Source organism: Notolepis coatsorum (assembly GCF_963971535.1).
Source record: "Notolepis coatsorum genome assembly, chromosome: 10".
NCBI classification, from domain to species: domain Eukaryota; kingdom Metazoa; phylum Chordata; class Actinopteri; order Aulopiformes; family Paralepididae; genus Notolepis; species Notolepis coatsorum.
Genome location: NC_140174.1, coordinates 97,137,428 through 97,161,077, shown reverse-complemented (window position 1 = coordinate 97,161,077; position 23,650 = coordinate 97,137,428). Strand labels below are relative to the sequence as shown.

Genomic DNA, 23,650 nt, shown 5'->3' with positions numbered 1-23,650 from the left:
CCTCTAATAGTAACCCCGGCTTGTATTTGTTTCAACTGTAGCGGATACCAGACTTGTATTAGGAGGAGGCATGTATAAGAGAGAGGCCTATATTTCAAATTTTCAAACAGATCATAATGAATAAATCAACATTTTGTGTCAGTTTGAACCCAGTCAAATGTACTGGGTTCATTTATTGAAACCAAGTACTGTATGAAATACGGTAGTAAACAGTGCAATTACAGGTGGTCAAAAAAAGTTAAATAAAGTAAAATAGTGCAATCACAATACTGGTATAATAATAATAACTTCGTTTTATACAATTCTGAGGTAGGCTTACTCTCTTGGTAAACATTAACACCATACCATTATATGGTATTTATTGCACAGCCAGGCCAGCATATAACAACAATAACAAAATATATTGCCTATGGTAAATCCGTTGAGGGAAATACCGTAATTCCTCTAATATACATGAAACCCGGCTTGTATTAGGAGGCCGGCTTATAATTGCTTAGCTCAACAGCGCACCCGGTCATTAATAGAGACCCGGTTTTTAATTGAATACCGGTTACTATTAGAGGAATTACGGTAAGCTAATTTCCCAAAATGTTGGAGTTTTCCTTTAAAGCAGTAGTCCACTCAAGAAAGATTGCCACCGGTGAACTACGCAGGATACTCCGCCTTGAGCCATCTAGTGTTTATATATATCTATGTGTCAGACTGCCTGTTCTGAATGGCTGCTTGTCAGACTGCCTGCATGCAGGTACTTCTGCATGAACTGGCTGCTATAGAAGCATACTACCTGTATGACCATCCACAGACCTGTCTGACCATCCAGAGACCTGTCTGACCATCCACAGACCTGTCTGACCATCCAGAGACCTCCATCCACAGACGGGAGCATGTCTATGTTCCCCGGGTCCTATGTTCCCCGGGTTCTATGTTCCCCGCTTTGATTGATTGATTGATTGAAAATTTTAGACCACCAGCCCTGATTCCAAACTCTAACCTTAACCAGTTCGAAAGAGGGCCTAAGCTTAACCGTTCGAAACAAGGCGGACATTAATAATTAATAAAATAATAAAAATGTATAAAATGTTCAATCTATTAATCAATCAAAGCGGGGAACATAGAACCCGGGGAACATAGGACCCGGGGAACATAGGGATGATTCCCCACAGACCTGTGTCATGTCCTCATTATTGGAGCAGTGTATAATGGATAGTAAAGAATATATGGTTATTGCAGTCTATCCCATTTTGTGTGTGTGTGCGTATTATTATTATTATTATTATTATTATTATTATTATTATTATTATTATTATTATTATTATTATTATTATTATTAAAATAACTATGATCTGGTGAAAGTCATTCATGTTTTTATTTCTTCCTGTTTGGAAAATAACAACTCACTATATTCCAGAATCAATCCAAAGTCACTGTCGCCTCCAGCACAGAATAAAGGCATTTGTTCGTGTCTGTTTTTGAAAACAGAAAAGTGCCATAGGCTATAAATAAAAACATGATCATCCTCACTTTTGAAATAATTGCATGTTACTGCAGGAGTAGACAAGACACCTGGATTAGTGGGGCGCCTTCCACAGATCAAAATGCAAGGATGGTAACTGCATACTCCAGACTCTGATGCTTAATAATTATAAATTATTATTATTTTTGTGTTTTCCCCTTACCTTTATGGTGTTATATAGCTAGTTATGTAGATAGAACGTCTGCAGGGTTACAAAAACCAAAGTCCACATCAAAGGGAGTTATCCTCTCCAGGAAGTGCACAGGGTAGAAATATCTATGGAAGCAACTCGTTTTCATTTAAAGAGACAGTAGCCAGAACTGCCAATTTGAGCAATAGTATGCAGCTGCAGAACCACAGCACCAGCAGGCTGGGGTCCCGCAGGCTGAGGTCCCACAGGCTGAGGTCCCGGACGCTTCCATTGGCTGATTTGGGTCACGTGACCGTCCCACCCAATGGCTGAATTGGAGTGTTGCACTGCGGGCATTGGCTGATTTGGGTCACGTTGCACTGCGGGATTGATTGATTGATTGAAAACTTTATTAACAGATTGCAGAATGGGTACAGTGACCGTGACAGGCCCGGATTGATTGATTGATTGAAAACTTTATTAACAGATTGCAGAATGGGTACAGTGACGTCACAGGCCCGGATTGATTGATTGATTGAAAACTTTATTAACAGATTGCAGAATGGGTATAGAGGTGTGATAGGTGTGAGAGGTGTGATAGGTGTGATAGGTTGGATCAGTGTGATAGAGGCAGACTGAGCCTGACTGCTCAGTGCTGAGTGACACACAGACTGTAACTAGAAGCTTACCATAAAAGTATGCAAATGTTTGCAAATAGATCACAAAAATTTGTGATACATTATTAAACTGGGCCATAAAATGGTCTCTTTAAAGCGTGTTTCGACAGGCCGTCTTCATCAGAGTATTGCAATGAGAATGTAATGTCTTGCTGTAAAATAAGTATGATTCAGTCAGTTACAAACACTAACATGATGATGCAGCAATACATTTAATCATTTCATAAAAATAATGTCTATATTTTTCTTATTGTAAACATTGATTACCATGATGAAAAAAGAACAGGTTGAAAACTGTCCTAGTGGTAATTGGAAAGAGGAAAGTAACACATGGCATCATGGTCCTCTACTCACTGTACCCTCTGCTGGTCACAAAGAGAACAAAACCTTTGTGTGTATGCGTGTGTGTGTGTGTGTGTTGGGGGCATACTTTCTGGGTAATGTTATTGTGTTTTTATCTGTGCGTGTGTGTGTATGTATGTATGTTGGGGGCATACATTTTGGGTAATGTTTTTGTGTGTGTGTGTGTGTGGGGCATACTTTTGGGGTAATGTGATTGTGTTTTTAATGTCTGCGTGTGTGTGTCTGTCTGTGTGCAGTATGTGTGTATGTTAGGGGCATACTTTTGGGGTAGTGTGATTGTGTTTTTATATATATGTGTGTGTGTGTGTCTACACCTAAGTGATATACTCAGTGGACACGTGTGCATCTGTGTGAGTGTGGCAGTGTGTTTATGTTCTTCTCTCTGTATGTGTCTGTGTGAGTGTGGCAGTGTGTTTATGTTCTTCTCTCTGTATGTGTCTGTGTGAGTGTGGCAGTGTGTTTATGTTCTTCTCTCTGTATGTGTCTGAGCGCATGTATCTGTAGGTGTGGGGGGGGGGGGGGGTATTGCATACTGGTGGCCCTGCAATGCTCTCCAGGGATAGGACTAGGAGGCCCCTGTTAGATCACTTTAATTTAATGACTGGGGTACAGATAGCCCGGGGACTGTCAGATAGCCCAGGGGGAAAAGAAAAACAGAGTATACGAGTGAATAACTTATGGGCTAATATACCATGTCTGTCCAAATATTAGTGATAGCAGAGTAGATTTAAAGGAACACGGCAACATTTTGGGAAATTAGCTTACAGTCTTCTCCAGAGAGAGACAAGAAGATAGATCCAGTTTCCTCTGTGCGTTCAGTACAAAGCTACAGTATCTGGCTGCATGTTAGCCTCTAGGCATTGTCCAACTAACACCTCTCCCGAAGGCTAACCGGTACTGTCCGCTTCCATTCATTGTGCTAAGCTAGGCTAACATGCAGCCAGATAGCTTTCTAGTACTGAACACACAGAGAGGAAACTGGTATCTATCTTCGTCTCTCTCTGGAGAAGACAATACGCTAATTTCCCAAAATATCTGTGTGTTCTTTTAAACCTTTCAAGCGAAAAAGGATACAATTCGACAGTGTAGCTCTAACTGTCATACAAAACAGATCACCGGGCGACACCTAGTTACAGTATTGTGTGGGACGCAGAGGCAGCTCCATGTGACACAAAGGGATTTTTATTCATTACACGTCTGGAGAAAGAAATGTACCACCCCAACGTCTAAATTGGTCCCACACAGTACACAGCAGTGTCCCAGAGCCAAAATGTGCATTAAGGACCGAAGCACCTTTACGATGCCAAGTCCCTCCCCCAAAAAGGAAACACAACACAGAAGAGCCGCAGCGTTGGAATGCATCCGTTATTAAACCGAGCCACTCACTCCCGACCCGTGTACTGACTGACAGACCACGGGCAACATCGACTTGGACAGGATTTATCTCCCCGGTACAATCGGTCTTTGGACATCACTGTGATTAAGCAGACCGGTCAGGGGTCCACTTAGGAATTGCACTGCAGGTCATGTGGTGTAAATACATAGCCTTCTGATAGTATTACAGTGTATTGATTAAGAAGCTCAAAGAATCTGACCGACGAGCGATTGCAATTATCTGAGCATAACTCTTGTCAACATTTGGTACTAGAGTCTTTTATTGATTAGTTTCCATCTTCATCAAACCTGTGCAACAAGGTGGAGGCTAAATGCCTCCCAAGCAGAATTACAGGTGGAGAACAGAAAAGAAATAGGCCTATATATATATATATATATATAGGAAGACAAGTAACCACCAAAGGCTTTCATGCATATTTCCACCAAAGAAAACCGTATCCATGTTCAACAGTATCAAAACAGGTAAATATGGCTTTTGAAACATTTCAAAAGTGACAGAATATTTCAACGCTACATTCACACATTCATGCATTTAATCTGCTATTGCCATAGTCCTATTGACATTGAGATCAAGCAAACACACAGTAATGAAGCTATAAAACCTCCGTCTTTAGGTAGTGCTTTGTCCTGCATGCTGCCTGGGGCGTGCTGGGAAGGCTGGGCGGCCGCCGGTCGTGGTCCCCCATACACACGGCTATGAAGAAGAGGGTTCCTCCGATGACCAACGCCAGCCCCGCAAACCAGCCGGAGAACATGGCCTCCCCGAACTCCCAGCGGGGCACGACGTCCGGTAAACCCTGGTTCCAGAACTCCACCACGGTCGTGTAGGCCACGATGGACACGGGGGCCATGGTGGTGAGCCCCGACACCCAGGCCAGCACCCCGGCGAAGATGATGAGACCTCTCTTTATGCCCTGTAGACCGGAGCCCAGCTCTACCCCGTCCAGCCCCAGGAAGGCCACAAGCACGGCCAGGGCCCCGGCGCCGGCAGACACCATCATCAGCACCCGGGAGACTTGCAGGTCCATGGGGAGATCCAGGATCGACTCGTAGGCCTTGCACTGCACTCCCACCTCCTCTGTGAAGATGCAGGTGTGCCACAATCCCGAGTACCAGTTCTCCACCTCGTTCAGGTCAGAGTTCATCGTCTTCCAAAGTGGCAGGAACGCCGTGATGAGAGACGTGACAAGGCCCCCGAACGTCACAAAGAGTGCAGTCCTTTGCATCATTTTCGTGGTCAGAAAAACCATCCTCTGCGTCTCTCTTGCCGTTCCGTCACGCTACACTCGCTCTGTCCCCCCCGTCTGTCTCCGCTCCTCTGTTCAGGTCGGAGGGACGGTCCAGAGTGGCCACGTAGCCCGTCCCACCTGCTGCTGCCGCGGCGGCAGGGCCGATACCAGCCAGCCGGCCCGCCTCATCTAAGATGCACCTGATAACCGGGAGATAATCCAGGGCTTTACAAGAGACATACTGTTTTGTCTTAGTGATAAATATCGCGGCGGTGAACAAATGGACAGTGTTTTTAGATGAAACCGGATACGTCCAGCGGGACTCTGGGCTGAGTGTGTTGCACAAGTAGCCTTAAATGCAGGAAACCTGATCAAGTTGGCCATGGGGGGGACCAAGCGGACGAGGAAGGGCCAAAAACCGTCCCAAGGGTCACAGTGGCTCCATTCTATGGGACTCTCAAAGGACATGGCCTGTCTTTTGAAGTCCTAATTATTGCAGGTAAACATTTTACCGATGCTGCAGATATGAGCTTGAATGTGTTCTTTTTTGGGGGAGAGGGGGGCATTTTTGCAGTCAAGCTTTTCCCGCTCTAAGAAAATCCAGGGGAAATCTGTTGATTTGCCAGGTGTCTCAAGTATCAAGACGATGAATAGTACCTTGTACTCCGAGCAATACTACTTGCAAAGAGCCCCCAAAGAGTCCAACACTTGGCGAATTCAGCTTGTGAGGCTTTAGAGATCCTGGCGTGTAACAGACATGGAATAGGAAATCCAATCTTGCTTCTCATCTCATTAGTTCAGCCTCTTTCATTCAATCTCTCAGCTTAATGCGAATACTCTTCAAGTGTTATGTTAATCGAATCATCAACTAGTTACATTGACTTTGAGATGTCAGAAAGGTGAATGTATCCTCCCACGAATAAGTAAAACAGGTCAGAGGAAATGTTTAATATTACCAAGATATTCCAGCGCTATATTTCCATTCACAAGGTGCCGGCTTGTGCCGTTTATTATATGGCCGTTTCCTAAATAAATGCGTCTTATTAATCCGGTTACAAACATTACATTCATGGGACTCAACTGATGGTTTCATAACCTTGCGGACGTTGAAGGAATTCTGCCCACTCATAGTGAGCCGCATTGTCCAGGCTTATCTAGCATCTATCTGTAACGGAGACTGCTGAGAGACACTGCTAATTTGACGAGATAAAGGTCAAGGATTAACCTCTAGTCATTTCCTTGCTGAATATTAGTTTTAGATCGTCTGTGGCACATGGCCGACATTTTATGTAAGAAATGTGAAACCTCTGCGGTTAGCTTTGTGTTGAATAAAAGGCAATGACAACTACATGTGTATTAGAATTAGCACTTCAACAATTACCTGAAGATTTTAACCCTGCAAGAGCATCCAGGCCTGTAATGTATGCATGGATTCTATTTGCAAACGACTCCTTTTGCAAACAGCCCTGCAGACATTTGCAAATGACTCCTTTTGCAAACAGCCCTAAAGACAGTGTCAGATGCACACTCTGGCACCAAGTGTTAGAAGCTGTTTGTGACACAGAATGAAGGCCATTGTGCTAGAATCAAGATAGTCCAGTATCTGCTGCATTTCAGACGAGGGAACGAGTTAACTCTGGAGCACAAATGATAGACACTCGGTTAAAAATTATTACTTTACTTTTTGCATCAGGATATTTATTAAGGCATTAAATACATGGAACTCATATGGACAAATGTTTTATGAATAGCATATCGTTGTCACTAATACACATTACGACAATATATTGTATTATACAGATAAGAGTTCATGTCTTTTTTCCGTTGTAGAGGCAGGTGGGTCGTTATTATGACAAACTCTTCTATGCACCCAACTGAAGCCATTAATATTGAAGAGAAACAGCTGTGAGACAGAGGATACATGTCACTTGAAGCTTGTATAAACCATTCAGACTCCAAATGGCATTGCTGATTAGATAGTCATATTAAATGTCTGAAAACGTTTCCAGAGTTCAGCAGAACAAGTGGCAAGAGACAACTAATTCTGGGTGGAAAGGAATTCCAACCTGAGCATGACAAAGAGCAAAATGGCCACCGTGTGAATAACGGTCAATGATCACAATGACTTTCTTCAAACAAGAACTTCCTTGCAAATCTCAATAGTGCAACCATTGTGCATTTGGATTCCTACATTGCATATCTCAGACAAAAGGTTTAAAAAATAAAAAAAATAAAATGGAGCAACAATACTGAGCAGAACCAAAACTTGTTTTGATCTGTACATACGACAAGATGAATATACGGAGGAATAAACATGAGCTTACTTGTGTCGTGACTCAGGACAACTATATATATATTTTTTTAATGATCTTTTTCCTCCTTTTTTTCGTTTTTCTCCCATCCCAATGTTAGTCGTTATGCCAATCCCCAATCCCCTTCCTGGTCGTTGCGCACTCTACCCCCTACCGTCGGTCCGGGAGGGCGGAGACTATCACATGCTTCCTCCGACACATGTGTACCCAGCCCACCGCTTCTTTTCACCTGGCAGCGCGGACTCTCACTGGGAGAGTGTAACGTGTGGAAGGTCACACTACCTCTCTTAGATCCTTCCCTTGCTGTGCAGGCGCCCCGACCGAACTGTAGGAGTCGCTGTTTACAACGACCAGGACCCACCCTCGCCGGGTTTCCCACACTCTAACACTGCCAATTGTGTTAGTATGGACGGTCGGCCAACCCGGAAGCACCACAGCTGGATTCGATGCCACTGTCTCTGTGGTGGTAGACAGACGCTTAGTCCGCTGCACTACCCGGCCGCCCATGACTCAGGACAACTCTTAACCCGAGCTGGGACCATTGGGTTCCTTCATTGGCCATTCTCAGTCTCAGTACGGAGTGATAAGAGCATTCGATTGCCCCAAACACACGTCGTCATCGTCTCACAGCTCACGCCATCCCCTGAACAGAATTGAATATAACAGTTTCATCCAGCATGGATAACAGTAAGCGTTGCGAAGGTGAGACACAAGAGGTACTGCGTGTGGGGAGGAAGGAATGACGAGAAGTAGCACGAGTCACGGCCCCCACCTGCTCGTCAGGGCCCCCACCTCCTCACCCCCGGCCCCGCTCCTTCGCTCTTTATAGATTCCTTGATCGACATCAGGTCTGGGCTGCCCTTCGATGCCCGTGTAGAAAGTGCCTTTACCAGGGGGACTTAAGAATTAACACAAAGCTCATAAGCTACATCTCCTTACTGGGATTGAAAGTGGGCACTGTTTTGAAATGGCCCATCAGCTTGAACACCTGTGCAGGCAGGAAGAGGCCCCCGGGCGGGGGGTGCAGGGTGGAAAGACGGTGATCGTGGCAACGGTGCCGACGCGGTAGGAGATACGCCGGGGCGTCCATGAGAAAAGAGGCAGGCTTATCCTACGGGAGCCTATATGTCGGAGCCCATCTCGGCACACTGTTTGTCTGCTATGTGTGTAGCCAGGGACTGGATGATGTCCAGAAGCAGAAGCTGGCTGAGAGACCTCAGGTTGGGAAGCATGGAGACCTTAGGAAGGGGGGAGGAGAGCAAAGAAAATGAACTGTAAACAACCAGACTATGAAGGCAAAAGTAAAGTCATAAGCAGAGCAAAACAGGGAAATTCAGAGTACTAAATACTCAAGCAAAGGAAAATATATTTGATAAAAGTAACCGATATGTCAGGATAACGTAAAACCAAAAGATGGAGCTGAAAGACGAGCACCGGTGCGTTAACTCTAACATTACATGGAAGGAGGGGGGCTGGGGGCTGGAGGGGGGGCGGGGGCTGGAGCGGCTTCATCGATTCAGTTAAAACAAACAATACTCAGGATTGGCACTACGAACCGACAACAAGCGAGGGATAAGGTGCTTGTACAGCCGGACTTGGTTGTAAACAGTCTCTGCTCTACGTAGGGGAGAGGAGGGTAGTCAACTAGGCCAAAGGGAGGCCGTCCCCCCCCCGCGAGGAGGGAGAGGCTAGGGGGTTAGCTCAGCTGCAGTGAGTGGGCAGCACACCCCCAGGGCTCCGGACACCAGCCCACCCACCTTGATGAACTGGTGGACGATAATGTGGAGGCAGTGTTTCTTCATGTCCAGGGCCTGCGTCTGGTCCGCCGCCTCCAGGATCTGAGGGGAGAGATAACGGATGTGGAAATTAAGTCAGGAGATGACGAAAGAATTATACTTTAGTCTTTATAAAAAGAGACTGTGGAGCCAAATCAGGTCATCCAAAAGAATGCATACCTGTAAAACGTTCTCCACAGTGACGTTCATCTCCAGGTTCTGCTTGCAGTAAGCTTGGAGCCTGTTGTTTGAGAAGCCATAGTAATATGGTGCTGCAAACAGATAACTGGCATCGAGAGTCAAGGAAATAGTTTCAAGTTTCTTTAATAGTATTGCTTGCCTGGTATTTGGGTCTTTTATACACGAATGAAGGGTCGAAAGTTATGTTTATGTCATTAACCCATTAGGGTGCACAATGTGTGTGAGATAAAGGGTTTGAGAACTGAAGATTCTAAAGATGATCTAACCTGGGTAAATGGTAAACGGACTTCATTTATATAGTATATACAACTTATGCCTCACATTCACCCGTTAAGTGTCTTGCTCAAAGACACTGCAGACACACACTTCCGAGAGGAACCGGAATCGAACCGGGAACCTTTCAATTGCCAGGCGACCGCCCGAGCCACTGTCCCGCCTCGGTCTCACATGGGATTAAGAGTTTTGAGAACTGAATGCTGTAAAAGAAGACATCACAATGGCCACTGGTCATTGGAGGTCATAAGAGTTCTAGCTTCCTGAAGGGGTTAACCCTTTCACTACCACACTACCAAATGGTTAACCCTTTCACTGCCACACGACAAAGGGTTAACCCTTTCACTACCACACTACAGAAGGTTAACCCGTTCACTACCACACTACAGAAGGTTACCCCTTTCACTACCACTACAGACGGTTAACCCTTTCACTGCCACGTGACAAAGGGTTAACCCTTTCACTACCACACTACAGGTTAACCCTTTCACTACCACACGGTTAACCCTTTCACTGTCACGCGACAAAGGGTTAACCCTTTCACTACCACACTACAGAAGGTTAACCCTTTCACAACCACACTACAGACGGTACCGTCTGTAGTGTGGTTGTGAAAGGGTTAACCTTCTGTAGTGTGGTAGTGAAAGGGTTAACCTTCTGTAGTGTGGCAGTGAAGGGGTTAAAGCCTGGAGCTCGAGGAGGATACAGGGAGTCTTCAGGAGGCATGTTGACGTCTCCGTAGTAGATGTAGCGCAGCATGGACTCGAAGGCCTGCTTACTGGGAACCATCTCACCGATGGAGATGTTCACCTGGCCGTCCTCAGGCATGAAGGAGCGGAACATCGCCTCGAAGTAGCTGGAAGCACACGCATACACATACACACGTCACAAACAAGGGAATGCAGCACAACAGGAGACATAAAAATGTAATTAATATCTTCCTCCACTGGCCGATGGATTCATAACATAATCAGGCATCGTTATTATTCTACCAGCCAAATGTAATTTTAGAATATAAAAGCTGTCTGGTTGGTTGCCTGCCAAACGTGTCCATTAGAGAAGGCAAATCTACCAACACGGATGAAATTTACCAGAATGTGGCTGGTGTTCATTTCCACTTTGCATAAACACAGTACGTTTTTTTTTTTTTTTTATCCACTTTTTCTCCCATTTTCTATATTTTCTCCCATCCCAATTTCGTATCATCCAATTCAACCCTCCCCTGTCACGAACGCTGTTTCTTGCCTCCCACAAGCCGGCTGCAATGTGGACTAAGTCATACATAGCACAAGTCCCCTCCGGTACTTGAGGTAACAGCAGTCGCATCTTTTCACCTGCGCAGCTCGATCTCTCAGTGGCGAGGAGTAACGCGTGGGAGGCTCACGCTGCCCCCGACACTCCCTGATTCTACTGCGCAGGCGCACCAACCGACCTGTAGGAGTCGCTGTCCACAACACCCGATCCCCACCCATCAGTTTCCCACCCCCTAATACGGCCAATGTGTATTAGTATGAACGACCAGCTAAACTGATAGCAATGTGGAGCGCTGGGCTCGAACAGGCGAGCCCAGCGTCTCCGCATTCGTGGCGAGCGCCTTGCCCACTACGCCACGTAGCCGCTCTACATAAACACAGTAAGTTAAACCGCTTGGTCAATACCTGGAGCGGGCGGCCAATATGGCTTTATGAGCGGGCCGCGGCTGTCCGTCTAACAACAGGATGATGTCACAGAACTCCAAGCCGCCTCCCTCCAGGGCGGCCTTCATGTCCTGCACCAGGGAGGTCCCTATGTCCACGGGCTGGTCCGAGTACAGCCTGGGGGGAGGCTGCTGCTTCCGTCGCACGATCTCCACTATCAGAGCGGTGGACAGGCGCTCAAACTCCTTAGTCATGATCACCTGGTTGAAGTGAGTCTCCTTCACCACAAAGTTAAGGCAATGCTCCTGGGTGAAGAAGAAATGACATGTCGGTGTGAATGTTAAAGGGGAACTCCAACATTTTGGGAAATTAGCTTATTTAACATCTTCCCTGGAGTTAGACAAGAAGATACATACCTTTTTTGTCTCTGTGCGTGCATTTAGCTTTGGGAACAGACGCTCTGTTAGCATAGCTTAGCTTCATCACTGGAAGTGAGGCAGATCCGGAGCCTTACAGTGCCTTACAGTGTATAGTTTGATTGATTGATTGAAAAGTTTATTAACAGATTGCAGAATACACTGCAAATACAACTCCAAAACGTTCATGTAAACATGTTGTGACCTGTGTATTCACCACGTGGAGAAATAAAAAATAATTGAATTAGACAATTACGTTTTATAAGCAAATATACTCGGAACAATTCTTTTGACCAACCACTACTCTATGAGCACAGCCAGTGATTTCAACGTGACGCCGTATGCGTTTACATTCTCATTCATTCAAAAGATCCAAACCGATTGAAGTTTATGGATACCATGACTTGAAATCCTCTTACCAGTAATCCAATGGCTGGTATTGTTATATACCGGACGCTCTGAGCTAACCGGAGCTAACACAGACCAGGATCGCAAAGCATATATAATGACTTCCTTTCTGGGGTTGTCAAAATAATAGGTTAGTTGTAACGTTAGTTTAGGTTCGTGTTAACGTTAGATAATGTACAAAATAAACATTTTCCGCTGCTATAAACGTCGCACTTTTATTTTGACAACCCCAGAAAGGAAGTCATATATGCTTTGCGATCCTGGTCTGTGTTAGCTCCGGTTAGCTCAGAGCGTCCGGTATATAACAATACCAGCCATTGGATTACTGTTTTCTAAATTGGGGAGGCTTTTAATCGTCAAGGTAAGAGGATTTCAAGTCATAGTATCCATAAACTTCAATCGGTTTAGATCTTTTGAATGAATGAGAATGTAAACACACACGGCGTCACGTTGAAATCACTGGCTGCGCTCATAGAGTAGTGGTTGGTCAAAAAAATAGTTCCGAGTATATTTGCTTATAAAACGTAATTGTCTAATTCAATTATTTTTTATTTCTCCACGTGGTGAATACACAGGTCACAACATGTTTACATGAACGTTTTGGAGTTGTATTTGGAGTGTATTCTGCAATCTGTTAATAAACTTTTCAATCAATCAATCAAACTATACACTGTAAGGCACTGTAAGGCTCCGGATCTGCCTCACTTCCAGTGATGAAGCTAAGCTATGCTAACGGAGCGTCTGTTCCCAAAGCTAAATGCACGCACAGAGACAAAAAAGGTATGTATCTTCTTGTCTAACTCCAGGGAAGATGTTAAATAAGCTAATTTCCCAAAATGTTGGAGTTCCCCTCGGGCTGGGAAAAGCCAAAGTATCATCATCAGTCTGTTAAAAGGAACACGCCAACATATTTGGTAAATTAGCTTACCGTCTTCTCCAGAGAGAGACAAGAAGATTGAAAGCTATCTGGCTGCACGTTAGCCTAGCACAGCACAATGAATGGAAGTGGACAGTGCCTACTTCCATTCATTGTGCTAAGCTAGGCTAACGTGCAGCCAGATAGCTTTCTACTGAACGCACAGACAGGAAACTGGTGTTCATCTTCTTGTCTCTCTGGAGAAGACGGTAAGCAAATTTCCCAAAATGTTGGCGTGTTCCTTTAAGATAACATACTTTGAGCTGGTCCAGCTGCAGCTTGTTGGCGTTCTCACACACACTCAGGACATTCTGAAGGTCCACGGACGCCTCGATGTATTGCACACAGAGCTGCTCCAGCCGCGCAAGCTTAAAACTGAGGGCGAGTTTGTAAACATCCATGATCAGCAGAACATCCTGGACGTGACCTAGGCAGAGTCAGGGAGAGGACACATCACTAATCTAATTTCCTGCTCTCTTGGGGATTGCCGTGGTTACAGGGCCAACGACTGATATCAACAGAAAGAGCCTGTGGAGAGGCCTGACCTCTGCGCGGATACTGGATCTTGTCCGTGTAGAGGAACTGCATCAGCACTTCAAAGGGTTGAGCCTCCGCCTCCCTGATGGACACCTCGAGCATCGGCTGTGTCCCCGATGGCTTGCTGCCTCCTGGGATATCCCTCAGGCTGCCGGCCACCCCCTCGTCACCCTCCTCGCTGCTCTCCTGTTTACTCTTCTGCACGCAGAGACAGGGCCCGGAGGAAAGGATTATGTGACATAATTCTGCAGGACATTCCAACTGAAGTTCCTCTGAGCAAAGACATCCAGCTGCGGTGATTGTTTGTATTAATGTGTGTTGCTTTGATAGCAGTTAATGTTTTCCCCACTTCTAAGGCTGTTGATTTTGCACCCTGCCCATAAGCGCAATGTGATTCAAGCGTCTGTGATCATTGAGATCAACATATTTTTTTCTTTTCAGTTGGCTTTCTAAAAACAGCTTAATTTATGCCAAATAGTGTGGGTGTAGCACACTATTTTTATTAAATGATTTCCTTCCCTGTCTGGCTACCCCACACACAAAAGAAGAAAATCTTTACAAATTGGGCAGTGTTCCTGGTTTCAAAAAGCACTGGTAATTAATTTGTTGCAGACAGTACCGGTTAGTCTAGGCGTTAGCCAACTAACATCTCTCCCAGCTAGGTTTAAGCTAGGCTACCGGTACTGTCCACTTCCATTCATTGTGCTAAGCTAGTCTAACGTGCCAGAACGCCTGATACATAACAAATTAATTGACCACATATGTGATTTGTTTAGAATGAAATCTAAATTTCGCAAAAGATATATTGAATGAGACATTAAAAAAAACAAGATATACTAGCAAATTCATTAATATTTTGTGTTAAAGTTGCAGGTGGGCCTATAGGGTAACGCAGGCTTAAATGGTACAACCTACTCAGCCACCCAGTATTATAGTAGGATTCATGCATGATTAAGGTTCATGCTATACCCTTGCAGTGCTTGTCTCAAGGTTCTGACCTGTCTTTGTCTGTCCCGTGCTTGCAGGATCTTCTTTCGCAGCCACTGGCATCTTGCAGTCACTATGGCAATATGACCCAGAACCCTCTCCTCCCTCTGTACTCAACACCATGAGAGAAAAAAAAACTTCAGCTGGACGGCACTCAGACACCTTGTTATTTATTTATTTTTCCGTTATGAAGGCAGCTTAGTTTCCTTGCTGCACACAACTGCGATGAGAGGATCCTACCTCCCCCAGAATAAACTCCACATCACAGAACTGACGATTCTCAAAGAGTTTGCCGTAGTCCTCGTGTAGGGTGCATTTCGGATAGCAGGAGAACTGTACAGGAAATAAAAAGATTTCAAATGAGCTTTGAAACTTCAGTCAGAGTATGCCTAATAAAACGTGGTGCATGTTTTTTTTTGTTTTGTTTTTTAATAAAGAAGGTGTTTTGCAAAATTACAACCAAAAGAGCGAAAGACCTCAACCTGGAATCTGTACATCTCCCCACTGCGCACATTGTTGTCCACTGTGCCTCCGAAGATGTACATGGCATCCTGGATAACAGCAGCTGCATGGAAGAGTCTCCCACTGGGCATCTGAGGAGAGATGAGAGAGGAGAGAGCGAGAAAGATGGAGTGAAAGAGAGAGAGACTACATAATTAAGACAATAATAACAGAACCGGCCAATTAATTTCACAGGAAATCCCTTGAAAGCAGCTCAAATGAAAGCAAAGGTCAGCGTTTAAAGAAGAGGCAGGAGGTTCCTCTTGCCAACTGTAGGAGCTGCCTTTACGCACAGAGCCAGGCAAGCACAGGTCAACCATATAACACAGATGAAGGATGTGAAATCATACACCAATGCAGTGGTTCTCAACCTTTTTACACCAAGTACCACCTGAGAACGTAGCTGGCTCTCCAAGTACCACCATATGACCGACGTTAACACTTTCAGTGCCACTCACGAGATTTCTCGTTTTTTTTATAGGTGGTTGCATGCCACTCACGAGATTTCTCGGAATTATTATTATTATTTTTTTTTTTGCGATCTGAAAAATGATTGCATCTACCTACCCGAGTATAGCCGAGGGGCGCCGGCGATCACTGTGGAAAAAAGCGCCCCCTGTCGTCTCCCAGATGACATAAGTGATTTTGGAATGGACTCAATGAAAATGAATGGGGAAAAAAATCCGGTACTCCACATTTTCCAGTTCACTGATCCAGCCGGGGTTACTAGAGTTCATTCTGGAGCCTCAGATCCCCGCGGATCATGGAGTTCTACTGTATCGCGTTGGATCCATACACGTATCGATTTTTTCGAATGGTGATCAGGAATTGGAATATACCAGTTGGATACCATCTGATGTCATGTAAGGACTCTATGTTATCAGTGGTAGGATAATCAGAGTAAGTTTGATGAAGTTATAAGCTGTTTTGTGAAATGTCTTCTTTCGGTTTCACTGTAAAAGTCCGTGAGGAAATCAACGGAGCGATTATCAGTGCGCGGCCGTAATGTGCTTGCGTGCACGTATAATATTGATCATCTAGCGTTTATTTGAAAACGATTCATAAAAAGGCCGACGAATATCAACGTTGTGGAATATTCCACTAAAAGACGATTTTCATAGAATGCTCCAGAATGAGCTGTTTTTTATATCAAAACGGGGGCTTTTCTAACTGCTCTGAAACGGCAACGACGCGATAAAAAAACAATCTGCCTTCACAGCACTGACTGGAAAATAGTCTTTGATAATGCGATGGGCAGATTAGACACATAGCCATAATTTAAAACATAGATTAGGCGATATTAACGTTAACATTGGCGCCGATGGTGGCATTCAAGCGGTAAAACGGAAAACCAGGCGTGGCGCTGAAAGTGTTAAAATACAGTCTATTCAGCTATGCACAGTTCACGCAGGAGGCAAATGTATTCCTAATACCATTATTTATTGTAAACTTTTGTCAGACACAGCCACAATGTACAAAGGGGTAGCACTAGAACTAGCAAACTCTTCCACACAACTCATACGATGCAAGGGGCATTGAGAACATAATAACTAACATTCTCAATCTCACATAGCAAGTGAGAAAATTAAGAACAACTGTATTTCAGCAAATGTACTTAATTCTCACACACACACACACACACACACATTGTTGTCCATTGACAACTCGCATAAGCAGGGCCGGACTGGGGAAATAAGGGCCGGACTGGGGAAATAATTCAGGCTGGGAAATATAGTGTGAAATATAGCCCCAGTCAGACTACTTTCTAAGTGGGGGTCCCCCACCAGGAATTATTTTGTTACAAAGACTTAATTTCCTGCATTCTGGTGCAGGCATTTTTGAAATGTTACCCTTTAAATGCCAGTATTTGTGATGGGCATCACAAATTATTGTAAAAAAAAAAGAAACACAAAAAGTAAAATATTTTCAATATATCAAAATGTATGCAAAGTACATTTTTCTGGGGGGGATTATTACAGGCTAGGCATGTGTCAATGATTAGCAACACATATTTTGATGGATTTTTTGTAATGTCAGATTTAACAACAACTCTTTTCAGAAAAGTGGGAGTATTTCTTTTTTATCTGACATTACAAAAAAATCTAAAAATAGTTATGATCAGGGCTGAAGTTGAATAAAAGATTTATGACTGTTTAGACTGCATTAATCTCTGTCACAGTGATCTCCTGGTTGTTCCCCACTTAGGTTATCTAACTATCGCGCCGCCGTAACTAGAAACACTGGCCTGCTTCTAAGTTCAGTGGCCTGACTGCAATTTTTAATTTTTATTTTTTTATATACACAAATTTATAATATGTTTTAATTTTTTTTATTTTATTGTTTCAAGTACCACCAGCAGTACCACCAAGTACCACAGGTTGAGAACCACTGCACCAATGAAACTGAATTTGACACCAGTTATCCTCAGGATGACTAAACCATTTACTTGTAATCTATGTACTTGTATATTTGTATATGGTAACTGGTGGCAATCACATGCAGATATTGTGCCATAGAAAATAATGTAGAAAGTTGACAAATTCGACAAGCAAAGACGGCGAGGAGACATTTCAGACATTTGATTAAAAGGTCTTTTTACCAGGATTGACCCTTGATATGAGGTCATCTCATTTCCAAGGGGATCCTTGGAGACGGGGTAGAGAGAAAGAATACTTAATCAAAATGCATCAAACTATTTGTCAAACAACATGCTGCCACACACACAAGGTAAATAGGACTTTCAAAGTAGGGACGCACCGATATCACTTCTTCACTGCCAATACTGATCCTGAGCCCTCGGTTTTCAATATCGGCCAATACTGAATAATACAGATTCAATCCATTACTTTTACAGTACAGGGTATATGGTAAATGGTTTGTGCGGGACAGCCTTGCATTTTAGCCCTTTGTCCCGCAACAGAAGAACAATGTCACACATTTTAATAAACTCATGCTTAAAATGTTATTGTTTTTGTCCTCTTATTCAAGTCATCATCCATGCTTGAGATTCTCCCTTCTGTTGCAGTTTAAAACCTTGATCTCCTTCATCAATCAAGTTGTACGTGTTTTAATTTATTCGTTATCCTTTTTAGCTTTTTCCTGTTAGCTTTTTGCCTCATCTGGTTGTCTTGTTTTTTTTATCCACTTCTTCTATTTTTCTCCCTTCCCCAATTTCGTGTATCCAATTCTCCCCTCCCGTCTTGAACGTTGCTCAACTATGCCCCCCAATGGTCGGTTGTAGAGAGGATAGAATCCTTGCATCACGTGTTCCCTCCAGCACACGAGGAGGCAGCCTGTCACATCTTTTCGCCTGGCAGTGCGGACTCTCATTGGCGAGGTGTAACGCATGGGAGGCTCACACTACCCTCGCCACTTCCTGTCTCTGCTGTGCAGGCGTCTCCCAACCGACCTGTAGGGGTCGCTGTCCACAACGTCCAATCCCCACCCATCGACTTCCACCCGCTGACTCTGCCAAATGAGCCAGTACGACGGCCGGCCCAAGCCGAAGGCAATGCTGAGACTGGGATTCGATACCGGAGTCTCTTGCTTTGGTGACGAGCGCAATCTCCGCTACGCCACCCAGCCGCCTTCATCTGGTTGTCTTGTTATGATTTTATACACTTTCTTTTGCTAATTTCTGTATGCACACTCTGTGACTGTAAATGAGGCATACCTCAGTTGCCTTTTCGAGTTTAAATAAAGGTTTGAAATTAAATGAAATCAATGCACTAATGCACCGCAAATAGCCTAGTCTACACCCCAGCTGAGCTGTGTTGTCAGCGCACACTTTGAGCACCGCTGCAACTATTAATGAGCAGTGCGGTAGAGCACAGCTACTTTATTTTTCAAGACTTTTATAAACATGCTCTTAGGGCGCGTTCACACCTACCCTGTTTGGTCCACTTTAAGTGGACCATGGTCCCTTTAGATCGATAGTCCGTTTGGTTTGTACAGGTATGAACGCAAACCGAACTATAATGAGGACCAACCAAACCATGGTCCTCTTGAAAAGTTGAGACTTGGTTTGTTTCAAAGTGGACCATGGTTCGTTTGCTGTTGGTGTGAACGCGATCGAACTTTATATAGTAATCTAGAGCAAATGAGTGACAGGTGCCTAGTGGCGGCGGTCGCGCGACCCAACTTGACAGCGCCAAGTGACGGCTTGCGCGCGACCCAACTCAAATGAATGACAGGCGCGCGGACAGTCTCTCTCTCTCTCTCTCTCTGCACGCGGACAGTCTCTCTCTCTCTCTCTCTCTTCCTCTCTCCGTCTCTCTAGCCTGGCGCCACGCGTGGACAGTCTCTCTCTTCCTCTCTGTCTCTCTAGACTGGCGCCGCGCGCGGACAGTCTCAGTCTCTGTCTCTCTCTCTCTCTACTCGACTTGCGCCATGCTCGTAATGACAGTATCTCTATGCTTTATCACAAGAGACGCTGTCTGCAACTGTTTACGTTTGTGAGTGCTAGTCCAATAGATGAACGACTTGGCGACAGCATGTCCTTTGTTTACAAATTAGATCCGCACCAAACAGGGTAGTGTGAACGCAGACCAAAATCAAACAATGTATCATTTTCACATTTGGTCCACCAGAAAGTCTGGACTTTCAGGTGTGAACACACCCTTAGTTAGAAGGCTCTACTAGAAGCAGCACAGTCCACCAAGAAATATCAATTCCTCAAACACTTAAAGGCCTATACATGCAAAGCGCTCTCCGTGGTGCTGAAAACTTCATCTCGGATTTAACAAATCTGTGTTTTTGTAAGGCCAAGGTGCAGAGTAAAAACTATGAAGATGCTATTTATATTAGACTACAATTTTTTTTTCTTCTAGTGTTACAGCCATTTGGCCTACTTGACTTAGCCTATTGTTCCCTCTAGGCTACTTTGTTTTTAAAGATGTTTCCTATTGTTTTCTGCTGTTTTAATTTGTATGTGTATATTATATGTATTTGACTACTCCTGCTACTTATGTTATTATCCCTCCAATTTAATACATTTTAATTTTGAATGTTAATACATTGTAAATAATTAAACAAAAATGAACTATTTACAATGTTGTCAAATTACCATTGAATGAAAAATGCTGATCTTTGTAGTGTACTGGACGGGTGCAGAATCAAGGGAGCCAGTGTAGACTATGTATGCACTTCAGTATCACATTACACGAGAGATCACAGATACACAGGGCACATCTTAATTATAGCCTATTGAATGAGTAGGGTATCTGGGACCTCTAGTGGTCGGTAGTTAGTGCATGGTATGGTGAACAACATGGTATGGTCTTCTATAGAATTCTACAGGTATAATAAGCAATTAGTTTCAAGTTTCAAGTTTCTTTAATAGTTGTCATACAGAAGTACAGAATACTTTTATACAAAATGCTTCTTACTGTTACGCTCCAGAGACTGTGCAAGACAAGATAAGTATGAAATAAAATAACATAGTATAGCATGTAAATTAGAAGTAAAAAAATGAGGTCACAGTGTTCAGTATAGACATATGTACAATGTTCGATGCAGAATAGACGTAACTGAGTTACCATATAATATACAATATTAGGACACAACCATGTTGTGCTTTTAATAAATTAGCTAAATTCTTATATTTAGATCGAAATGCTTCATACATTACAGTATGTAAACATGATTCTTACATGATGCAAGTGTATTCAGTACTGTCCTGCAATTTCCAATTTCCCTTTACTGTTCCGCAAAATCGACTTGCTTTCCTACATTTTCTGGATCATACAGATTTAGTCACCCTAGGGCCACTGGATAACTAAATTATTAATATATAATAACTTTCTTCATTTGAAAAACCTGACACTTCTATGCACCCTAAATGCTGAAAACCATGGCTCTTATCAGATATTAGTATTGGATAAATGATCAGATACCAATACCTTGCTTTATCCTGGTATCGGCACGGTATCAGTGCATCCCTAGATACAATAATACATTAGGGATCACAAACATAGGACTGATGTTTTTAGGCCATGAAAAGAACATATTGGTGATTTTGTCCTTCTACCATCATTATGGTCCTAATACTCAGTAAACCCCTCCAGTACACATACCTCACTGTCCAGGCTGGGTCTAAACCCCTCCAGTACACATACTGTACCTCACTGTCCAGGCTGGGTCTAAACCCCTCCAGTACACATACCTCACTGTCCAGGCTGGGTCTAAACTAGGGCTGTCCCGATCACATTTTGTTGCTCCCGATCCGATCCCGATCATGTGATTTTGAGTATCTACCGCTACCGATGTTTCCCGATCCGATTTAAAAAAAAAATATATTACCAAAAGAAATAAAAGAAATATGTGTTTTCTCCCATCCCAATTTCTCACATTACATTCACCCTGAATGTTGACGTTATCCAGGTGAAAAGTTAACTTCATTCAAGCGAGGCATTGCAACCGGAGTAATCTAAAAACTCCAACCTGCTGCTTCATGAGAGCAATGGCGCCATCATCTGTAAAAATCAGGTGACTGCAAGTTCTGCAACTAGTGGATGTCCCTCATCCTTGACATAAATCATTTGATGTATAATTAAATCAAAGGAAATGCGTTTGTTTTGGCAAAATTCTTCTGCTCTGTGTGACAATAAATAAATGAATGATGATATGCAATTTAAAACCAAAACTAAGGCCTCAGTATGAGTTTAAGACGTGAATATGGTCATGTTTGTTGAATAAAAAGAAAAAGAAAAAAGAAATAATAATAATAATCCAGATTTTTTTTCCGATCCCTATCTTCTGAAAATCACGTGATCGGCCCCCGATCCCGATCACGTGATCGGATCGGGACATCCCTAGTCTAAACCCCTCCAGTACACATACCTCACTGTCCAGGCTGGGTCTAAACCCCTCCAGTACACATACCTCACTGTCCAGGCTGGGTCTAAACCCCTCCAGTACACATACCTCACTGTCCAGGCTGGGTCTAAACCCCTCCAGTACACATACCTCACTGTCCAGGCTGGGTCTAAACCCCTCCAGTACACATACTGTACCTCACTGTCCAGGCTGGGTCTAAACCCCTCCAGTACACATACCTCACTGTCCAGGCTGGGTCTAAACCCCTCCAGTACACATACTGTACTGTACCTCACTGTCCAGGCTGGGTCTAAACCCCTCCAGTAGTACCAGTACACATACCTCACTGTCCAGGCTGGGCAGGATGACCTCCCAGGTCTGAGAGTCGACGTCGTAGCAGTGCAGCTCGTTGGGCAGAGTGTTGTCAGCAGCACCTCCGAACACATACAGGTGCCGGTCGAAGGCGACCATGGTGTGGCCGTAGCGTCTCTGGGGAGGCGGAGGAGAACCTCGCAGCAGGTGCTCAGTGGGTATACGTGTCCACCTGAAAGGACAGGGTTAGTTTAAAATGATTAAAAGGAACACTCTGAGCTTAGGACAGGGTTGGTGACGTCCGAGGTTCATGATCTCTCATTTGTTGACCATAGTGTGACCAGGGGCTAGATCCACAAAGAATGGCTTGCACGGTGGATTTTGGATGGATTGCAGACCAGAGACAGACTTTCGTCTCGTTTACACCAGGGTCCCCGATTTTCATTCCTAATGAATTGTAAGTAGGGTGCAACTAGCACCGTGCAATCCATTCTTTGTGGATCTAGCCCCAGGTGTTTTAAAAGGTGTAAACCTAAGAAAAGTCCAGACAACATAGGTGGCCGTCTGCTTACTGCTTATTGTATTTTTCATCCGTCTCTTACTCAGCAGAGGGTGCCATCTTTATGGAAGCGGTCCATTGTGGTGCCGGTTGCCAAGGGTCCTCGTCCCAAGGCTCTTAACACTTTGATTACCACTGGTGAACATGGTAAAACGTGGTTAAATGCCAGCACCCACTTCAATGATAGCGTTGTGAACGCATAATCTCTGTCTTAAATTATGGCTATGTGTCTAATCTGCCCGTCGCTTATCAATGACTTGTTTGCAGTCAACATTTTTTTTTTATTATTATTATTATATATATATATATATATATATATATATTTTTTTTTTTTTATCGGTTCATTTCCGTTTATAGCATTTTGAAAAGCCCTCGTTTTTCAGGAAAATATATAGATTCCGTGATAAACGGCATTTACTGGAATATTCGGGCATACACAAAAACGGTAATTTTTCAGCCTATTTATAAATCGTTTTCAAATAAACGCTAGATTATGGATAGTATATGTGTATTTATGCACGCTATAGAAGCGATCTGAAAAGTATATTCTCTCATTTCCTGATCAGCGAGCACACACACACATATGGGACACGTTGATATATCTGTGAAAAAAGCTCTGATTACCCCAAGACTGGTAAAATAGATTCCTTACCTCAGATCAGATGTTATCCAAAAAGATTATTCCAATTCCTG

The 23,650-nt window shown here is 43.8% G+C and overlaps 2 protein-coding genes across 3 annotated transcripts in view; both read right to left on the bottom strand.

Annotated features, from left to right (window-relative positions):
• Positions 1–4,671: 4,671 nt before the first annotated feature.
• Positions 4,672–5,328, bottom strand: cldn26 (claudin 26; the record flags this gene model as incomplete). Its single annotated transcript, XM_084323462.1, has 1 exon — positions 4,672–5,328. The coding sequence occupies one exon, from the start codon at positions 5,326–5,328 to the stop codon at positions 4,672–4,674; it is 657 nt and encodes a 218-aa protein (XP_084179588.1).
• A 1,641-nt stretch (positions 5,329–6,969) lies between these two features.
• The window catches only part of lztr1 (leucine zipper like post translational regulator 1), a 43,506-nt gene continuing 26,825 nt past the window's right edge, over positions 6,970–23,650 (bottom strand). The window contains exons 9-20 of one of the 2 annotated variants that reach the window (XM_084322507.1): positions 22,429–22,630; positions 17,870–17,914; positions 15,246–15,362; positions 15,010–15,102; positions 14,781–14,876; positions 13,791–13,980; positions 13,503–13,672; positions 11,527–11,810; positions 10,575–10,724; positions 9,575–9,680; positions 9,377–9,457; positions 6,970–8,857 (exon numbers count right to left, since the gene is read on the bottom strand). In XM_084322507.1, the coding sequence (XP_084178633.1) occupies positions 8,741–8,857; positions 9,377–9,457; positions 9,575–9,680; positions 10,575–10,724; positions 11,527–11,810; positions 13,503–13,672; positions 13,791–13,980; positions 14,781–14,876; positions 15,010–15,102; positions 15,246–15,362; positions 17,870–17,914; positions 22,429–22,630 (1,651 nt within the window). In that variant the 3' untranslated portion in view covers positions 6,970–8,740. The remainder of the gene's footprint in view (positions 8,858–9,376; positions 9,458–9,574; positions 9,681–10,574; positions 10,725–11,526; positions 11,811–13,502; positions 13,673–13,790; positions 13,981–14,780; positions 14,877–15,009; positions 15,103–15,245; positions 15,363–17,869; positions 17,915–22,428; positions 22,631–23,650) is intronic. The other variant, XM_084322508.1, reaches the window with a different exon arrangement.